Raw genomic sequence first — 19,188 nt, 5'->3', positions numbered from 1 at the left:
CTACCTCTTACCTCACTGGCAATGTTCTGTCTCCTTTTCTTCTGTCCATCTCTCTCTGGGGAACAGGATACCAACGAAAATTAAGTTTCCAGTTAAAACCTCCGTAAGTCATGTCTGACCCAGCCATATACTCAAAAGTGTCATCGCTGATCACATCAATAATTGGGCAAACAACAATCTTTCTATAAAACAAAAAGTAAATATGCAAGCAGGTAATTTTCCATGCAAGGAAATCTCTCTGGCCCCAAAAACACATGTGCACTATTCCCAGAGCCCTCAATAATCATCCGTTTGGTAGAATAAAGGGAATTTAGATGGTTAAATCCAGCTGCTGCCCCCCCCAGTGCACCCCTTTTGGAAGAACTGATTACTGCTTTCTTTGAAGAGGGATATATGGCAGTTGGAACAGGGAGATGACCAATGTATGAAGCACCCATTTGGACATAGGATTTGTCGTCCAGCTAGAAGTTTAGACACAGAGCCTTGCTTCTAGAGCAGGAATGGATAATGTGTGGTCCTCCAGATGTTGTGAGACAGCAGCTCCCACCATACTTCAACTCTGGCTATGTTGGCTGGGGTTGATGAGAGTTGGAATGCTACAGATTCCTTATGCATGTTCTAAAGGTAGAAAGCCCTCATGAACAAGGCTGCTGTTTTGAAGTGCATATGCTATACGTACTATCCACAGCACATTAAAGCACTACTATGTTCCTTTGAGTTCAATGGGATTCCAACACACGTAGCTTCCTCCACATGATGTGCTTTCCACTCCACCTTTAAATTAATCTGCTGTGCTCACATATTACTGATGAATAGTTCTGTGCAGCTAACAAAGCAAACTGTACAGCTTCCATTCCCCCCCCCCATCAGTTTAATATAAAATTGGTATTTGTTTCTCTGGCTTTTAAACTCATTAATTCAAGAATGATTTTATGCTGCTTGTGCCAGCTTTTCTGTGGATATTGCATTGATTTTAATGTTTCAACTTCGTTATTGTTTGGAGTTTCTGTGAACAGCCCAGAGGGCATTGTTAATGGGTGGTCAATAAATGTCTAAATTCCAGCTGTATTGGTCTGGACAGAAAATGAAATAATTTTGGTGTGTGCAGGTCTATCAGCTAGAAAACAACCAGAAACATACATTTCTGTCATCTTTAACCTAATGAGAAGAATACAAACCAGAGAAATAGTGTGTGTATAATGCAAACTGTAAAAGTGAAAACAAGGATGACAAATTAGTCTGACAATGTAATTAACAGTAGGAAGCCACAGGAAGAACAGCGAGAAATGTTATTTGTGCTTTGTAGGCTGGATCCAAAAATTATTGAGATTGGATGGAGCCAAGGATTATGGACTCCATGTACATCCCCTCCAACATTTCTCCGATGAAAATAGGGACGTCCCATTCCATAATGATAATTTTACTATTTACACACCACACATCTTACTGGGTTGCCCCAGCCACTCTGGGCAGCTTCCAACATATATAAAAACATAACAAAACATTTTTAAAAACTTCCCTATACAGGACTGTCTTCAGACGGCTCAGGGGCCGGATAACTCCCTACCCTCCAACATTTCTCCAATGAAAATAGGGACATCCTAAGGAAAAGTGGGACATTCCGGGATCCAAACAGAAACCAGGGCAGCTTCTCTAAATCAGGGATGTCCCTGGAAAATAGGGACACTTGGAGAGTCTGCATATATGACCTGAAAGCAATATTGTTTTGAAGCCGAGTAGCTGGTGAAGGTGAAGTGAAAGGGTAGCAAAAGATCTGGATGAAAACTGGCCTTGGGATAGAAGCTACTTCTCAGCAGTTGGAATGATCTCATTGGGTTGAGGCACCCGATTATCTGTTTCTACTGTGCTCCAAGGTCAGGGCCTACTAACAGGGAAGTTGTTTCAACTGTGCTAGAAAGTTCTAGCTTTGAAGGCTTCTGACTAGTTCAGGGGATTCACCCCCGTTAGTATGCATTTCATTATAAAGCTAGCCTTTTCTGTTGTTATCTCTGCTTCTATTACCTTGCCTCTTTGCAATAACTCTTTGGAGAGATAATACTTTTTGTGCTATGGGCTAGATATTTTAGGATCGATGCTCTATGATATGTAGTGAGTTAGGGCGAGTTAGCATTATTATTTTCTTCCGGTTCATAATTCCCAACTGTATTTGTCAATTGGATTTTTGAACCCCAATCTGGGTGAAGATAAAACAACAGTTATTGCACATCATAAAAACTATGATGTGTGTGTGTGTGTGTGTGTGAGAGAGAGAGAGAGAGAGAGAGAGAGAGAGAGAGAGAATTGTTGTAACTACCTTCAGGATTGTGACAAGTAAGGTATACATTTTCTAAATCCGTAAATAAAATAATTAACAATGGGGCCAATCAGATCTGTCACATTAATCAGGAGGACATGTCTCGTTAGACCAATCTGCTGAACAATGGAAGCAAATAAAAAATGTGTGGGCCTACTTTTGTTCTAGAAAAGACTTGGCTGAGACTTATATTTTCAGTATCAGCTAATAAGACATTTCCCATAACTAACTGAAATACTATGAAAGAAGTAGTTTATAATAAACTTACTTCTAATTAGAGCTCTCCTGGTAGATGCTATCACAGTGCAAAAGCTATACAGCATTAGTTCTGAATTCTCACCTGTCTTCCTTGATTCTTGCCAGCAGGGGCTCCAGCCAGCCTAAAGTGCATTCACAGTGTGCATCCAGAAAAGTTATGACTTGGCCCTTGGAAGCTGCTGCTCCTCTAAGCCGAGCTCGGATGAGTCCTGATCGCTGTTCCATCCTAATGATTTTTACTGGCACTTGCAAACTTTTCACATAATTCTCTAATGGGACCTTCAGAAAATCTGCCAAATGCAAATTAGGGGGGGGGGGGATACAACAAAGTGTTTGTTCAAATGAAATCTGGAGACCAAAAGGAACACAGGATAGGAATTGTGTTGTTAAGATGCCACACACTGCTTTCTCAAAGGATGACTTCCTTGCAACACTCTAATAAACGGATTTGCAAAGGTCAAAAGATTCTGAAGGAAACAAAAAGCTACTGAGAGACATATTGACAATTCACAGAATAAAGGAGGGAAATAAGGCCAGCAGAGAAAGAGAAAGAGCAGTATGTGAATGCTGAGGTGAATACAGCAACTATTTGTTTCATAGGTCATTGAAAATAAACATGTGGGGTAACAGCCTGAAAAAGAGCACCAAGTGGAACTGTCTTGCAGCTGTGCAGTGTAAATAGTATGGGTATCCTACACATAGTGGGGCGCGGATGGCGCTGTGGTCTAAACCACAGAGCCTAGGGCTTGCCGATCAGAAGGTTGGTGGTTCAAAACCCCATGATGGGGTGCGTGCCCATTGTTTGGTCCCAGCTCCTGCCCACCTAGCAGTTCGAAAGTACGTCAAAGTGTAAGTAGATAAATAGGTACCTCTCTGGTGGGAAGGTAAATGGCATTTCCGTGCACTGCTATGGCTCGCCAGAAGCAGCTTAGTCATGCTGGGCACATGACCCAGAAGCTGTCTGCAGACAAACGCTGGCTCCCTCGGCCCATAGAGCGAGATGAGTGTGCAACCCCAGAGTCGTCTGTGACTGGACATAATAGTCAGGGGTACCTTTACCTTTACCTTTATCCTACACATACAGACTCCTTCTCTGCTTCTTGTATGAGAGACAGACAAAGAGAATATACTCTGGCTCACATAAGTCCATAAGAGACTCCAAAATCCTTCCAGTGCATGAGAAAGAACACTTCTGATAAAGAAGCAAACTAAATGATGGTCATATTTTTATGGTGAGACAATAGATAGCTACTGTCTTTTTTTGGGTGTGTGGGGGGGAGCTACAAGGAATTATGCCTCTCACTCACACTGGAGCACTTGAAAATACTTTTCCTGGTCATAATTACTTCCCCCGCCCATCTTTGGCAGCACTTAATAGGTTTTTGAAGACTTGAAACAACTGACTTTTCAAAATAATAATGTTTCCTTATGTATGTAAAGAGAAACAGTTGCTGGCTGCTGAAAGCACTTGCTTTGGAAGAGCAAGACATTATGATAGAACAGAAGAGGAAAAATTAATAAAAGAAGTATTTGGCCAAAACAAAAGGTATTGACATATATCCTATTTATCTATTAAAACATTCCTACTCTGTCTTTCTGTCATTAAGACATCCAAGCCAAACAATAAATATTCCATATTTGATATGTAACAAAAAGCAATATGATCCTATGAGATGGAAGCGGATGGAATTACCACATTTTCAAATGCCTTCTTAATACAGTTTTCACCATGTTCCAAAAGGCCAAAAGAAAAATGTGCATGGGCAGGTTTTCTGGAAGAAGGAATTCTAAAGTTCAGGAGTACCGTAATTCTTTCCTATACAGCAATATAATTCCTCTCACAAATACACTGCAGAGCATAGTAAGGCCTTAGGTGACCTGAGTGATTGAGAATAATCATTTTGGCGGCATTGGCCCTGTACACAATTTAGACCTTTGGAAACCACATAAAATGGGAATTCCTCTTCCCATCCTAGAGGGAAGTCTGTTGAGAGGTCCAGGAGAACCATACAAGAACAGGCATACCTAGTATGCATCACGAAAACAGGACAGAATTCCTAGAAAAGGATCTAGATAACTGATTTCATCCAGAAAAACCTGTAGCCAGGCTTACTACTACATCATTCATAACCCTCCCACAAAATAGTACATTTGAGAATGGTCAGTCATAATAATAATAATAATAATAATAATAATAATAATAATTTATTATTTATACCCCACCCATCTGGCTGGGTTTCCCCAGCCACTCATAAGGAGTGCCCAGCCTATAGCTGGTCAGCTATGGGTCAACTGGTCCAAAGTTCACCTCAGCAGGATATAGCAGGAGTTTCTGTAATATTTATCCTACTACAGATCTTTTAAAACTGTTAATCCCCTTTTCTGAGTGGCATTAACAATCTGTTACCTGCTGAGCAAGTCCCACTGGGTAAATTTACTAAGCCTGGGTGTGCATGTGGCAGGCCTCACTTCTGCAAGTATTCTGTCCACATTCTCTGCATGCACACACTGAAAAGTATCCATATAAACTTGACAAGCAATTGCCAGTTATAAATTGAAGCTCTACACAGAGCAGGTATGGTTCATTTTGTCTGTAAAAGTACGTGTTCACCATGGGCTACAGTGGGTCTCTCTGGCTCACTCCAGGGGTCAGCATTCAACAAACCCCAACCTGCTCTGAACAGGGACACTCCACAACATTGCCCAGATGCAATGGTGATACTTTCCCTCACTACCACTGAGCAGGCAAAAGGGAATCCCACCTGCATCTGATAGACTTGAGTACACATTTTTCACCACTCTAGCCATTGTCCCCATAAAACCTAGGATTAACAGTAATGCAAGATTTTCAGAGTAAACAGATTTCATTTTCTTTTAAAAAGTATTTTACATTCTTATCGCCTTGCCACAACATTACTCTGAAATTATTTATTCCTTATCATAATTTGTTTTCTGTTCACTCATACCTCTTTCACTGGCATCGTCTACCAAGATAATCTCAGAAAGTAGATAGTGTGGAGACCGATTTATAACACTGTAAATAGTACGAAGCAGAGTGCTCCAGGCTTCATTATGAAATACTATGACCACACTTGTGTTTGGTAGTTCATCAGGGTAGACTTTTGTCTTGCATCTGTCAAAGACAAAAAGGAAGTTGATTTATTCAGAAATTCATTCCATGGCACTAAATAATGGCATACAAGTTAATCAGGTTCCAGAAGCCAGGCCCCAAGGTTGCTGCACTGAAAGCAGAATGAAAGCAGAATATTAATCTCCCTAAACCTGCAAGAAAGATTCCTGCTGGTAACAAATGAATCTATGCTGTGGGTAACAGGGATATTAGTATTAAGACTCATGAAATCCACCTTCTAAAGACATTTCATTGCTCTCAAAACACTGAAAATAACAAGAATCAATGTTTTAAAAACAGCAAATAATAAACTCAGCACCAAGCATCTGCACACACAGAGAAAACAAAACATCAAAAGGTTTTTCTCATTTAGCCTTACATGCCTACACTCACACACATACATCTATATGTTCACATGCACAAATACAACAGCATTTCAGCATTGTTCTTCTTCCCACATCTTACCGATGGCTGGATTATTAAACCTCCTCAAAATGTAAACAATATCTCCTTGATCTATGCTTAGTATCCTTGCTACTGAAAAATCATGAGCAGCTAAACTGGTGAGGCAGAGATACAGCAGTAGAGTCTCTGCTGGCGGGGAAAACCCAACATTCCCACCCCAATATGTCTAGCTACAGGTCTCAAAAATGTTCTTTTGATACTATGCAGCACTTGCACCTAAAAATATGATGCTACTGTCTAAGCAGTGGCGGAACTTCATGTTCCAGCACCAGGGGCGGAGAGCAGGTGGGGGCGTGGCTGGCACGCTTCCTGGGGGCGTGGCGCGCTGCCCGCTGGGGCATGGTGCACGTTCTGGGGGTGTGGCATGCAGCTGCGATGGCACCCCACCGGGGTCGTGGTGCCGGGGGCAGTGCACTCCCCCCGCCCCCCTCTTCCTCCGCCGGTGTGTCTAAGCATTTCCCCCAGGATGATTTACATATTGACCCATAAAAACACCTTTACATTTTATATTGCATACTTAAAACAGCAGTGCCATTTATTCTTCCTGTTCAAAACTATGCCACATTAAAAGAAACATGACTACAATTACAGGCGCTGTAAACAAACAAATAAAAGAAAACCCTGTTTTCATCTTCCTCGGGACATTACAATAATTTTGATTGCTGGCAGTATTCTAGTGAGTGAAATGTTTTCCTTTGGAAATCATGCATTTGTCAAATGTAGATTTATGAATACGCATGAAGTAAGTACAGCTGTTTAAATGTGATGAAAACACACTTTCCAAGATCAATAACATGAAAACAGAGTGCACTACATACCTATTTACTATTGTTCCCTTTGGCTATGTACAAATTATGTGACCATAAACTGTTCCACTGTGGCTTTATCCCTTTCAGGATTGTATTGATTTCAGCAATGCAAGGGTAGATAATACATCACATGAATAGAAGCAAAGCAGTCAGACGAGATGAGAAACTGCAGTGACTACGGGCGATTTAAGAGGCAACAGTTATCATTTAGGACCAAATACAAACACAGTGGCTTAGGTGACTTTACGGATTGTAACGGGATAATTTAGCAGTTACTATTTATTGTTCTACATTAAGAAAGTTAACAGCAGCAATCAAAAAGTATGGCGTAAAATAAAAAAGCTTGATGCATTCATTATTTGGATGCCTTTTGTGTTTTACAACTACCAAAGCTACTATTCAGTCATCAAAGGACTTGATGAATCTTCTGAAACAATGGCCAGTTCCCACTATTTCACAAGTGTTAGAATTTATACAACTACAGTAAATGGAAAATCCTTCTTGCTTTCTGTGAAAAAGAAGAAGAGGAGTGACCATTGTACTGCCTACCATGTAGATTCACTGCAGGCATAAGGCTACCAATCCCGTAGGTACTCTCTCCCTCTTCCTCTCCTTGGCATGTGTTATCCCCAGCCCCATATTGTTGCCTTAATGTAGGGTTTAGGTCAGGGGTCCCCAACCTGTGGCCCACGGAGGCCATTTAACCAGCCCACGAGTTGCCCCTGAACCGAGCTGCCCACTCAGTGAGTCCCTGTGTGCTGCACTGAACCGGCAAAGCGCGGCTTGGGGACTCTCTTCCACAGCTCCAGAAATTGCTTCTGTGCAGGCGCAATTTTCAGCATCTGGGAATGCGCAGAAGTGATTTCCGGGACCACGGACATGCACAGACATGATTTCCAGCGTTGCATTGCATTGGCACAGCCTATGGAGGATCTACGCGAGAGTGATCCAGCCCATACCCGGTAAGCCTTGCCAAGCCCTAGTTTGGTGTTACATCTCCACAGATGCTTTTAGCTAAAGGATCTGTAAACCTAATTCAAATATGGTGGCAACCTTGATCAGCATTAACCATGCTCGATCGCAGCAGTGCAAATTCACACTAAGCCGACAAACAAACCAAGTAAGGATTATAACAAGAGGCAAGAGGGAAATGGAATACATGCCCACTGCTTACTCCGAATTTCTTAGCCACGATTAAGAGATTGCAGAATTCTGTACCTGTTCGGCAACAATATACTCAACTCAAGAGCTAAGTATAACTAACAGTTTTCTGACTTGGGATCAGATAACAAAAATCACCCTTGGTTAAGATGCATTTATAATCGAAAGCAATGAAAAAATATACTTTGAATTTTTCCTGTACAAAAGTTCCATTCAAAGGAAGGGGGAAAGGGGGAAAGGAAGGGTATTTTCATTCATTCCAACAGGACTTGTATAGAACTCTCCAGAAGACTGTGACCAAAATCTGAAATTATTGTTGACATTCCTTCTTAATTAAGATTTCAGGAAATGAAAGAAAAACAGATACAAGTTTTACAGTGAAAAATTTGCCTTACGACAAGACTGGTGCAATAATTATTATTAAAATGTGTGTTGATTAGACCAGTCACTTGTGGAAAGCACAAGCCAGTGTTATCCAAAAGTGGTCTTTGCATATATGGGACACATATAGTAGTATATTCTTGTATTCCACCCCAATCTCCAGGTGGTGATTCCAGGGGTTCCAGGCTCATGCTTGCTTTTGGAAATGAGGTACAGTGGAGACTGTGGTGTCTTTATGATATATGGTCTACTTACACACACACACACACACGCACACACAGCCTGCAATGGAGGGGTCCAAAGAATTAACACTCCAAAAGGCCTTTGTTTCTCCCATAGCTGCAGCCTTGGGTTCCAGCAGAAATCAGGCATGGTTCTCTCATTTCCCAGCCAGCCACTCTTCAGCTTCTAGTTCACATAACTCCACTCTTCTCTTTGTTTTTCGACCAACCAGTTGAGGAGGGGGGCCCTAACCATTATCTGTGTAGCAATGAGTCATTTTCTTTGTTCCCTTAATGGCCCATTACCTGGGCTATTACCTCACCAGGAAGCTAGCTTGGCTACTCCAGGAATTTGAATCATTGCTTAAATTTTAACACCTGCTGTAACATACAGCCTACTCCTCTCCAACCCCCAACCCCATAACAACAACAACAACAACAACAACAACAACAATTTATTATTTGTACCCCGCCCATCTGGCTGGGTTTCCCCAGCCACTCTGGGCGGCTTCCACAGAAACCAAAAATACACTAAAATTACACATTAAAAACTTCCCTGAACAGGGCTGCCTTAAGATGTCTTCTGAATGTCAGGTAATTGTTGATCACTTTGACATCTGATGGGAGAGCGTTCCACAGGGTGGGCGCTACTACCGAGAACGCCCTCTGCCTGGTTCCCTGTAGCTTTGCTTCTCGCAATGAGGGAACCGCCAGAAGGCCTTCGGCGCTGGACCTCAGTGTACGGGCAGAACGATGGGGGTGGAGACGCTCCTTCAGGTATACTGGGCCGAGGCCGTTTAGGGCTTTAAAGGTCAGCACCAATACTTTGAATTGTGCTTGGAAACGTACTGGGAGCCAATGTAGGTCTTTTAAGACTGGTGTTTTGTGGTCTCAGCGGCCACTCCCAGTCACCAGTCTAGCTGCCGCATTCTGGATTAGTTGTAGTTTCCGGGTCACCTTCAAAGGTAGCCCCACATAGAGCACATTGCAGTAGTCCAAGCGGGAGATAACCAGAGCATGCACCACTCTGGTGAGGCAGTCTGCAGGCAGATAGGGTCTCAGCCTGCATACCAGATGGAGCTGGTAAACAGCTGCCCTGGACACAGATTTGACCTGTGCCTCCATGGACAGCTGCGAGTCCAAAATGACTCCCAGGCTGCGCACCTGGTCCTTCAGGGGCACAGTTACCCCATTCAGGACCAGGAAATCCTCCACACCTGCCCGCCTCCTGTCCCCCAAGAACAGTACTTCTGTCTTGTCAGGATTCAACCTCAATCTGTTAGCCACCATCAAACCTCCAACTGCCTCCAGACACTCACACAGGACCTTCAACGCCTTCACTGGTTCTGATTTGAAAGAGAGGTAAAGCTGGGTATCATCCGCATACTGATAAACACCCAGCCCAAACCCCCTGATGATCTCTCCCAGCGGCTGCATATAGATGTTAAAAAGCATGGGGGAGAGGACAGAACCCTGAGCCACCCCACAAGTGAGAGCCCAGGGGTCTGAACACTCATCCCCTCCACCACTTTCTGAACATGGCCCAGGAGAAAGGAGCAGAACCACTGTATGACAGTGCCCCCAGCTCCCAGCCCCTCAAGACGGTCCAGAAGGATGTCATGGTCGATGGTATCAAACGCTGCTGAGAGATCCAGCAGAACTAGGAAACAACAATACTAAGTATGCCTCAAAGTTGGGGGGCGGTTAGGGTAATCCTACCCAAATTCATCATGGAATTATAAGAACTTAAAAATCAGAGTTGTGGAGGGGGGCACAAGGTTCAAGAGTTTTCTAAGGAGATCTTCAACTCTAGAACTTTATACTCATTTTGTTTAATCATCTATAGTGGTTGCCTATTTGTTTCCAGGCTCAATTCAAAGCATTGGCTTTAAAGTCCTGGTGTATCTTATAGACCAATGTTCTGCCCTGCATTTCCATTCAGTATCCAAGGTCCTACTCCCAATTCCCCAGCTGTCACAGGTGGGTGCTCATGTGTCCTGCTTTGCAGAGGACAGTTGTATATTTGAAGAGCTGTCTGATCCCAGATAAAGAACAAAAAGTAATGAGAACAGGGACCTTAAAGTTGTCAGGACCTTAAACAGCACCTCAGAAACACACTGGACAGGTAGACAGATCACCTTGTCTTCCCAGGTATAATTAGGAATGTCTTCTGCTAACATCCTGGAGAGCTACTGCCAGCCAGTGCAGCCAACAATCTGCTAGATGGAGCAATAGTCTTGACTTAGTGTAAGGCAGCCTCCTTTTCTTCTAAGTACAGGAGTGCATGCAAAGTGCTCCCATACATGGGAGCTTTCATTTTCTGCTTTGGGCAGCAGAGCAATCTTGCACCCCCATGGAATGCCACTGTAGAGGACCTAAGCTGATGTGATGGGTGGTTTGTATGCAATGCTTTAGATCCTAACCATATGCATTTCATTCATATCGAAGCAGCTGTGGAAACTGCAAGAATGCAAAGCTGAATGCAAAGCATTTTGAAATGCAGATCCGAATTTAAATTCTCACAGATGCCAGTTTGGTAAATTACATGTTTTCTCCTTTTATATTTGTGTGCAACATTCAAGGTTTTGGACACAGCTGTATGTTCCTTAGAGCAGCGTTACAGAATGAACCATCTATTTCAAGCAGTAACTCGATACTAGAGTTAATGTTTATTACAGTATATAATAGAAGGTTGATGCACTGTTTCAGATATGAAATTTTCAAATGTACAGTAATAAAAAATCCCTCTGTATATTACTCAAAAGCAGTAATTTGCGCCAACAAATAATTTATAATTTTCTCCCTACTTAGCCAGAAGTAACACTTTAAAAACAACTCTGTTGACACTGCCTTGCTGAATTTTGCTGAACCAAAATACACTATATCCAATCTTATATCTATATCTATCTATCTATCTATCTATCTATCTATCTATCTATCTATCTATCATCTATCTATCTATCATCTATCTATCTATCTATCTATCTATCTATCTATCATCTATCTATCATCTATCTATATCTATCTATCTATCTATCTATCATCATCATCATCTATCTATCTATCTATCTATCTAATCTATATCTATCTATCTGGTGATAGATGGGGAAATGTGTCTTGAAAATGTCTCTATCGTGTTATATTATACAATATAAATAGGTCTGCAGTTTGCAAGAACAAAGAGACTTCACTCACACCTTCAGCTGTCACTGTTCATAACAATGACATACTCAGAATGTGGGCTTGAATATCAAGCTTTCCTTAGGGATTTAGAACTCTAAATAGAGCATTAATTTTTCAAAAGTTGCCTCTGCGCAAGAATTTCATTTAGTTAAAAGCTCAAAAAGCTTTTGTGCCAGAGTAGGAACAAAGTAGCAGATGAAGGAGTATTTCAATTTTTTTTAAAAAAAAATACACACGCACAAAGTGCAGGTTTTTTAAGAGGCTAATCTTTCTCTCCATCTCCAAAGCAACTCAAGTGGATAATGTGCAGTTTTTCAACATTTTCCCAATCATACTGCTCCATAAAATAAGAATTGGCCCTTAATCCCAATAACAATGAAGCCAGTAGAGATCCTTTTTCTACTCTAAAAGAATGGAACACATCTATGTGTAAGGGGGGGGGGGAGAGAAAAAGAAAGGGAAATCATAATCAACAATGAGGCACGTAGTTAAGAGGGAGGGAGTTTATCTTGCTCCCCAAGTCTAGTGTTTCAGGCTAGTAAACTGTTAGGAAAACACAGGTGCTTTAAAATTCTGTAACTCCATGTTTCAAGATATTAAAAAATGTAAAGCTGAGGGACAGATTTCCTCCTCCAGTCTTACTATCCACAGCCTGTATACTGTGTGGCGCACCTGAATGGGAGCCTCGGTTTGTATAGAAGATAATGAAAAGAAGCTGCAATCCAAGATAAGGTTGAGGAAAGCAATACCTCCATCCAACTGGAGAGACTGGTGACACTCAGAATCTGAAGGAGGGTGTGTGTGGAAATTGTGCCTCCTGCATCCCTATTTACTTTGTTCAATGGAACAGAATGGATAACACTGAGAACCAATCTCAAAATGATATTGTCTCCTCCTTTCCATAGCCCTGCCTTACATTCTACAGTGGTACCTTGGGTTAAGTACTTAATTCGTTCTGGAGGTCCGTACTTAACCTGAAACTGTTCTTAACCTGAAGCACCACTTTAGCTAATGGGGCCTCCTGCTGCTGCCACGCCGCCGGAGCACGATTTCTGTTCTCAACCTGAAGCAAAGTTCTTAATCTGAACCACTATTTCTGGGTTAGCGGAGTCTGTAACCTGAAGCATATGTAACCTGAGGTACTACTGTATTTCTAGAGAACAGTATAATATTGGAAACAGTGTGTCTATGTCAAGTTTCCCCATCTCCTAAGGGCCACTGCCACCATGTTCTGAGGTTTTCTCTCCTCCTACTGTAACACAATATCCTTTGCTGCAGTTTTAGTGATAATTATAATTAAATTAATTATTATAATAATAAATAAAAACTGTTGATAAGAAAATGCTACCTAATGAGATTCCACATGGTTCGTTCGTTCTTTCTTTCTTTCTTTCTTTCTTTCTTTCTTTCTTTCTTTCTTTGCTACAGACTTGGTCCTTCATTAATGCTTTTTAGTATTCCAGTCATGTTCAGAAGCTAGTTTAGGAGCAATTAGCTAAGGGGCATTCTAAATAAAGCTAGAATATGGCAACACACTTTTTGTGTCATAGATGTTTACCCGCCCCTCCCCATCAGAATTTACTAATAGGTTTAAGGCAGACTTCAGCGTTACACTTCACAAAGCAGGTAACAGATGTGTTGGTCTCAGAGCTTCCTTCCTAAATTGGATTTCTGTCAGGAGTGCAAAAGCAACAATCAAAGAAAAACTCTGTGACAAGTGAGATTTTCAGCCTGTGAAGGGAGGAAATTGTTGCTTCCATACTCGGTTGCATATTTCCATTCAAAGTTATTGCCTATTGTCTTTACTTCACAAAATTAGTTAGACTGCAAACACACATTGTATCAATGAGCGTTATTTCCCTTAACTCTGAAAGAAATACACCAGGGATGGAAGGAAATGTTATCTTCTAGGAATAGCATGCCTGACTTGTGGGCACAGGGCAAAGTCATTCATCTAATACCTGGCGTTCTTCAGGCTGAATGATTTCACATTTGCCTCAGAAATACTCAACCAAAACATCAGTTATGTTTTCATGAATACTGTCAGATATGTATCTTGAAGACAGATATGCTCAAGGAAAAAGTCATACTGAAATTCCTTTACACCTTTGGGCATGGGAAAAAGAACTTCACAATTGTCAGACATCAGAGATGCAAACTACTATAAATTAGCTGACCAAGATTGTTTCAAAGCATCTCTTCCTGCTTTTGTCCCAAGTCCAGAAGGCTTTGCAGTGAGCTTCATGCATACTGGCAATGCTTGTGACCATACCATATGTCATGTTTGCTTTGCTGTTGCAGGTCCAAATTACCTGCCAGTTGGGGGATCATTAGCTAACTAAAACATCTTGTGTTGGCATAATTGATAATGCTTATAAGCAAAGTAGTTAACAGTTCAGATTTGTGCTGCCTTATGTTCCACGCAAAAAAATGAAAAGGGAGATGGTCCAATGGGAAAAGAGATGGCATTTTAAAATTCCAGGCATAATAAGACTGGACATCCTGATGACAAGCCATATGCAGACCTGGGACTTTGAACATTCTTTGTGTCCTTGAGTTTGGGCCAAGTATAAGTTCCACAGTTCTTAAAAGTGGGGTGTGTGTTTTTCCCATAATCTAGCGTTTTAAGAAAATCTGAAGAACTTTTCTGGGAGATTTTTATTTTTCCCAACTTTGTGTCAGGCCCTGTAAAGAAGGAAACAGGAACTGGATCATCCAGAGCAGATGTTGTCAATGGGATACCCTTCAGATACTACTGGAACTACATCTCCCATCATCCCTGACCATTGCCTTGGCAGCTGATCTAGAGGATTGGTGCAAAGTAAGTAATATTATATACACACACACGTCAGTGCTTTTGCAATTGCCAAGTAGACCCAAAGCAGAGTCACCATCAGTGTTGCCTCAGGACTGCAATACCTTAAAGACCACTTCTCTCCACATGAACCTACCCAGACCCTGTGATCATCATTTGATGCCCCTCTTCATGCACCTCCTCCATGAAAGGTCCAGAAGGTTGCAACAAGAGAATTAGACTTTTATGAAGTGGCTCCCCATTTGTGGAATGCTCTCCCCAGGGAGACTCGCCTGGCGCCTTCAATATACAACTTTAGGTGCCAGGTAAAAACATTCCTCTTTAACCAGGCCTTTGGCTGACTAACATCCTAAATTGTACCCTTTTAAATGTCTTTGTGGGAGGGGGTAGAGAGTGGGGTGTTATTGGTTTGTTTTTATTATGTATTTTGTGTTTTCATCTTGTATTTTTATACTGTGAACGTCCCTGAGTTCTACAAAAGAATGGCAGGATACAAATTTAAATAATCATCAACATCAATATTGTCATCAATATACCGTCCTCATTGTTCACACTGTCTAGAACCTTGTTACAAGGTGGTTGCAGAATGACAAGCTTTTCATATGCATTTGCAAACTTGGTGTGATGTTTGCTAAGCTTTGAGTCCTGAACCAAAGATGATTAAACCATAAGTAGGAAGAGTAAGACGATTATCTTACTCTTGAGCCTTTGAGAAATGGGAATCTGTAGTCTTCCAAATATGGTTGGACAGCTCCCATGACAATTAGCCATGCTGCCTGAAGCTGATGGAAGCTGATAGTACAACCACATCTGGAAGGGCAAGGTTCCCTACAATGGAGCTATATAACCAGCCATGGTGAACAAAAACAAATATATAAAGAAAGTAAGTAAATTACTTACTTTTGTTGTATCCTCAATAAAAATAATAATTAGGTAAAGAAATTGCTTCGGTTTTAGATATTACTGACTGATCAGGCTGCACACTGCCCTCCATAATTACTGCCTCTGACCGCAAACCAAACATGAGGCAAATGGTATCGCACATGAAAGCTAAACTTCATCCCTAGCATCAACTGATTGCCCAGCTGCTCTATTCACTGTCACGATCAAGTTTTCTAAACTGTGACTGTCCAGGCAAAAATGTACAGGAATGCATGAAAGAAGCAATTTCATGGCTGAACAGCCTTGCACCATTGAGTCAGAAAATAGAGCTACACTCAGCTCACAAGATGGGCTTTGCTACCAATGGATGATCACTATAAACTTCCTCTGTGCACATGGGAAGTAAAAATAAATTTAAAAATCAAAAAAATCAGTGGGCATAGGAGAGAAAATTTGCTCCCTTTCCAACACAACACAACCCTTTAAAACCTGTAAAAAAGATTCCATGGGTTGTAGCTAAAACTCTACAAACAATCCAGTAGGAATAACCTATTCTCCTAGCACATATATTGTCATAATGTCAATCCTAGGCTGGAAATGATGATGATTGTGATGATGATGATGAATAGTAATAGTAATAATAGTAATAGTAATAGTAATAGTTACAGTGGCAAAGCCAGTATCATCATCAGTATTCATGTATTAAATAGTGGGTGCAGAGAGAGAGAGAGAGAACTAAGACCTCTGCTGTGAGATAACTATTTGCCAAGCTGTGTTATTTGGTGATACTCCAGGCTGAAATGCTTCATATTTCTTCAAACATGAGCTAGTGATTGAGGATGCCTGTCTTGTCCAGTGAGTTCATGGCAGTGGTGAAATTTGAACCAGTGACTTCCTCTTTCAAGAATTCTTCCTCAGCAAGAATACAGAAAAATAGATGTATGCAGTGCTTTTTTTCTTTAAAAAAGGGGGGTTTAAGGGTACTGTCATTTTGACTCAAGAAAATCACCATTTTATAGTTCAAATTGGGGGAAATAAATACAGTAAATGGACAAAAAGTACAAAGATTCACAAAATGTTTAAGGGTTTGTGTACCACTGCATCCCCCCAGAAAAAAGCACTGGGTGTATGTGTACACTAACTATACCCTGGTATTATCCAGGTTAAATCATAGTGATGTATACTATAAATAGAATGGAAATATGCAAAGGAGCTGCAGCCATCCAATACATGGAATTTGGGCTTCTTTGCAAAACAATTTGCCCAAACCAATTTAAAAAGGTGCTGTGGTAGCTAAATTACAAGTTCAGAACAATTTTTAAAATGCAAAGATACTTCTTATATTTAAGATGCACATCCATTGGTTCTAGCTGCATAGGCCAACCTTCAGACAGAGAACTTCAAAAATAAACTAACATATGGAGCACCATGCCAGTGTCTAAAATCCAGGTGCTTGCCTATCCTCCAGAGACAGGCTGTCCTCCACTGTCAAGCCATTATTAGACAAGTCTGATTTCCCCACAGCTGGTCAAGGGCAGCCCTTTATGAATCCAGCTGTCTTTGATGTGCACATTGAGAAATGCCCTCCTAAGATTGTTTCATCTGTCACCAGGCTGTGCTGCTAATTCTTCATTTGCTGAAACTGGCTGATTTCAGCCTGAATAGGCTGGAGGCTTTCCTGGATATTATTACAGTTCTGACAAATAACAAATGCAAGTGATGCACATAAAGTTCACCTGCAATCTGAGCAATGAACTGAAGCAAACAGCCTGCTGCAGTCAAAAGCAGACAAGGCAAGATAAAAATACAGAATCTTTATATTGACTGTGGTTCTCTGTGCCTCAAATTTGAGTTACCTACAAGCAGAGTAGGTAAATCAATACAGATTGTCTGCTGTGATGAATTTTTTGATCACAGGAATGCAGTGTGAAGAAGGAAAGGCTTTTGGTTTCGATTAGAGATAAGTGGATCCCTCTTATCCCACCATTTCACTATGCCTTGGGTTCTGCTCCAGTTGTCTTCTGGAATGTTGAAACAATATATTTTATGCATGTATGCACAAGCATGCACACAAACTCTCTCTCTCTCTCACCTACCACTTCCTCATAGAAGCTTAAATTCTTTTTTTTTTTTAATGTTGCCTTTCTGAAAGAATCGAAATTCTAGAAATTTATATAAAAAAACAGAAACAGAAAGAACCATTGGCTGTGAAGTTTCATTAATTCAAAATTCCAAAACTCAGGGGGTGAAATTAGGCAGAGTAGAATACTGCAGCAGTCTAGACAAGATAACTCTCCTCTGTTTACAAATATAAAAATTTCTGCCAAAAGCATATCTGTGTCTCTTGTGGATAATATATAAAATCTGTCTCAATATCTCTACACCATCTCAATCCAATGCTCCCGTATCTAAAGGATATAAGACAGAATCCTATTAAACAAAAAAATGGAAGATTCAGCCTTTCCTGACAGTAGAGATAGAACCCAGAACCCAGAGAGAACAACAGTAAATACTAGCCAAGGTCCCCAGTTGTGGGGTTCCGCAGGGCTCAATCCTATACCCCACGTTGTTTAACATCTACATGAAACTGCTGGGTGGGGTTCTGCAGAAGTTTGGAGTACGTTGTCAGCAGTATGCTAATGAAACCTACCTCTCTCCATTTCTCCTTTACATATGCAAGTGAGGCAGTGGAAGTGCTGGACCAATGTCTTGCCTCAGTAATGGACTGGATGAGAGCCAATAAACTGAAACTCAATCCAGAGGCACTGTTAGTGGGTGGTTCCCTAGACCAGATGGGTGGGAGATCTTGCTGGGGTTACATTTCCAAAAGTCAATGGGGAAAAGCCAGTTACAAGAAAGCTAATATGTATAACAAAGAACTCAAGAGTGACACTTTATGCTAACAATGAAGCCAGTTAGTAGACTAGACTGAGAAAATGTGCTGTGCCCAAAACTAGTTGATAGCCTTAGAGGAGATTTGAAGGCTATTCCCAGGACCAAACCCAACACTATAACCACAACAAGTAGTTTCAAATGCCAAAATCTCTGTGTTGTTCATGTATCATTTGAACCCTTCTGGGTGCTGGAATTCTATCCTGGTATAAGGATTCCATGCCATGCCATGCCCACCTTCAGAAAAGCTGCCAGCCAGCAAGCCTCCTCCTACAGTATGTTGCCACCCTAGTATTTATAGGTGGCATAGTGGCAGCTGGAGTAGAGACACTATGGGTGGGACAAACACAATCCAGGCTACCATTCATGTGCCACCATCCACTTCCTGTGGTAGCCAGAAAGAAACAGGAGCCATATTCCCCCTGGGGCATAGGCGCCGACTCCATGGGGCCTGAGGGGGCCCGAGCCCCCTCAAAAATTCGTTTGGGGGGGCTCTGCCCCCCCAATAATTTAAGAAAATTATTAGTTATATTATGCTTTGTAAAATCGCAAAATTATGTTGGTATTTTTTATTTTCCTTGTTTGACGATAGTTACCTTTTAAAATACATTCAGTAATGAGTTAAAATAAAGCCACTCCCGATCTAGAGAGGGGGTGGGGTTGCGGGCTCTCGACCC

General features: G+C 41.3%; 1 protein-coding gene across 2 annotated transcripts in view; it reads right to left on the bottom strand.

Annotated features, from left to right (window-relative positions):
- The window catches only part of GALNT13 (polypeptide N-acetylgalactosaminyltransferase 13), a 164,675-nt gene that overhangs the window by 86,611 nt on the left and 58,876 nt on the right, over nt 1-19,188 (bottom strand). For both annotated transcript variants that reach the window (XM_083709486.1, XM_083709487.1), the window contains exons 4-6: nt 5,539-5,705; nt 2,655-2,862; nt 12-182 (exon numbers count right to left, since the gene is read on the bottom strand). In XM_083709486.1, the coding sequence (XP_083565612.1) occupies nt 12-182; nt 2,655-2,862; nt 5,539-5,705 (546 nt within the window). The remainder of the gene's footprint in view (nt 1-11; nt 183-2,654; nt 2,863-5,538; nt 5,706-19,188) is intronic.

This window comes from Podarcis gaigeae (assembly GCF_964106915.1).
Source record: "Podarcis gaigeae genome assembly, chromosome: 1".
Taxonomy (NCBI): Eukaryota; Metazoa; Chordata; class Lepidosauria; order Squamata; family Lacertidae; genus Podarcis; species Podarcis gaigeae.
The sequence above is the reverse complement of the archived record's forward strand: the minus strand, read 5'-3'. Positions and strand labels throughout refer to the sequence as shown.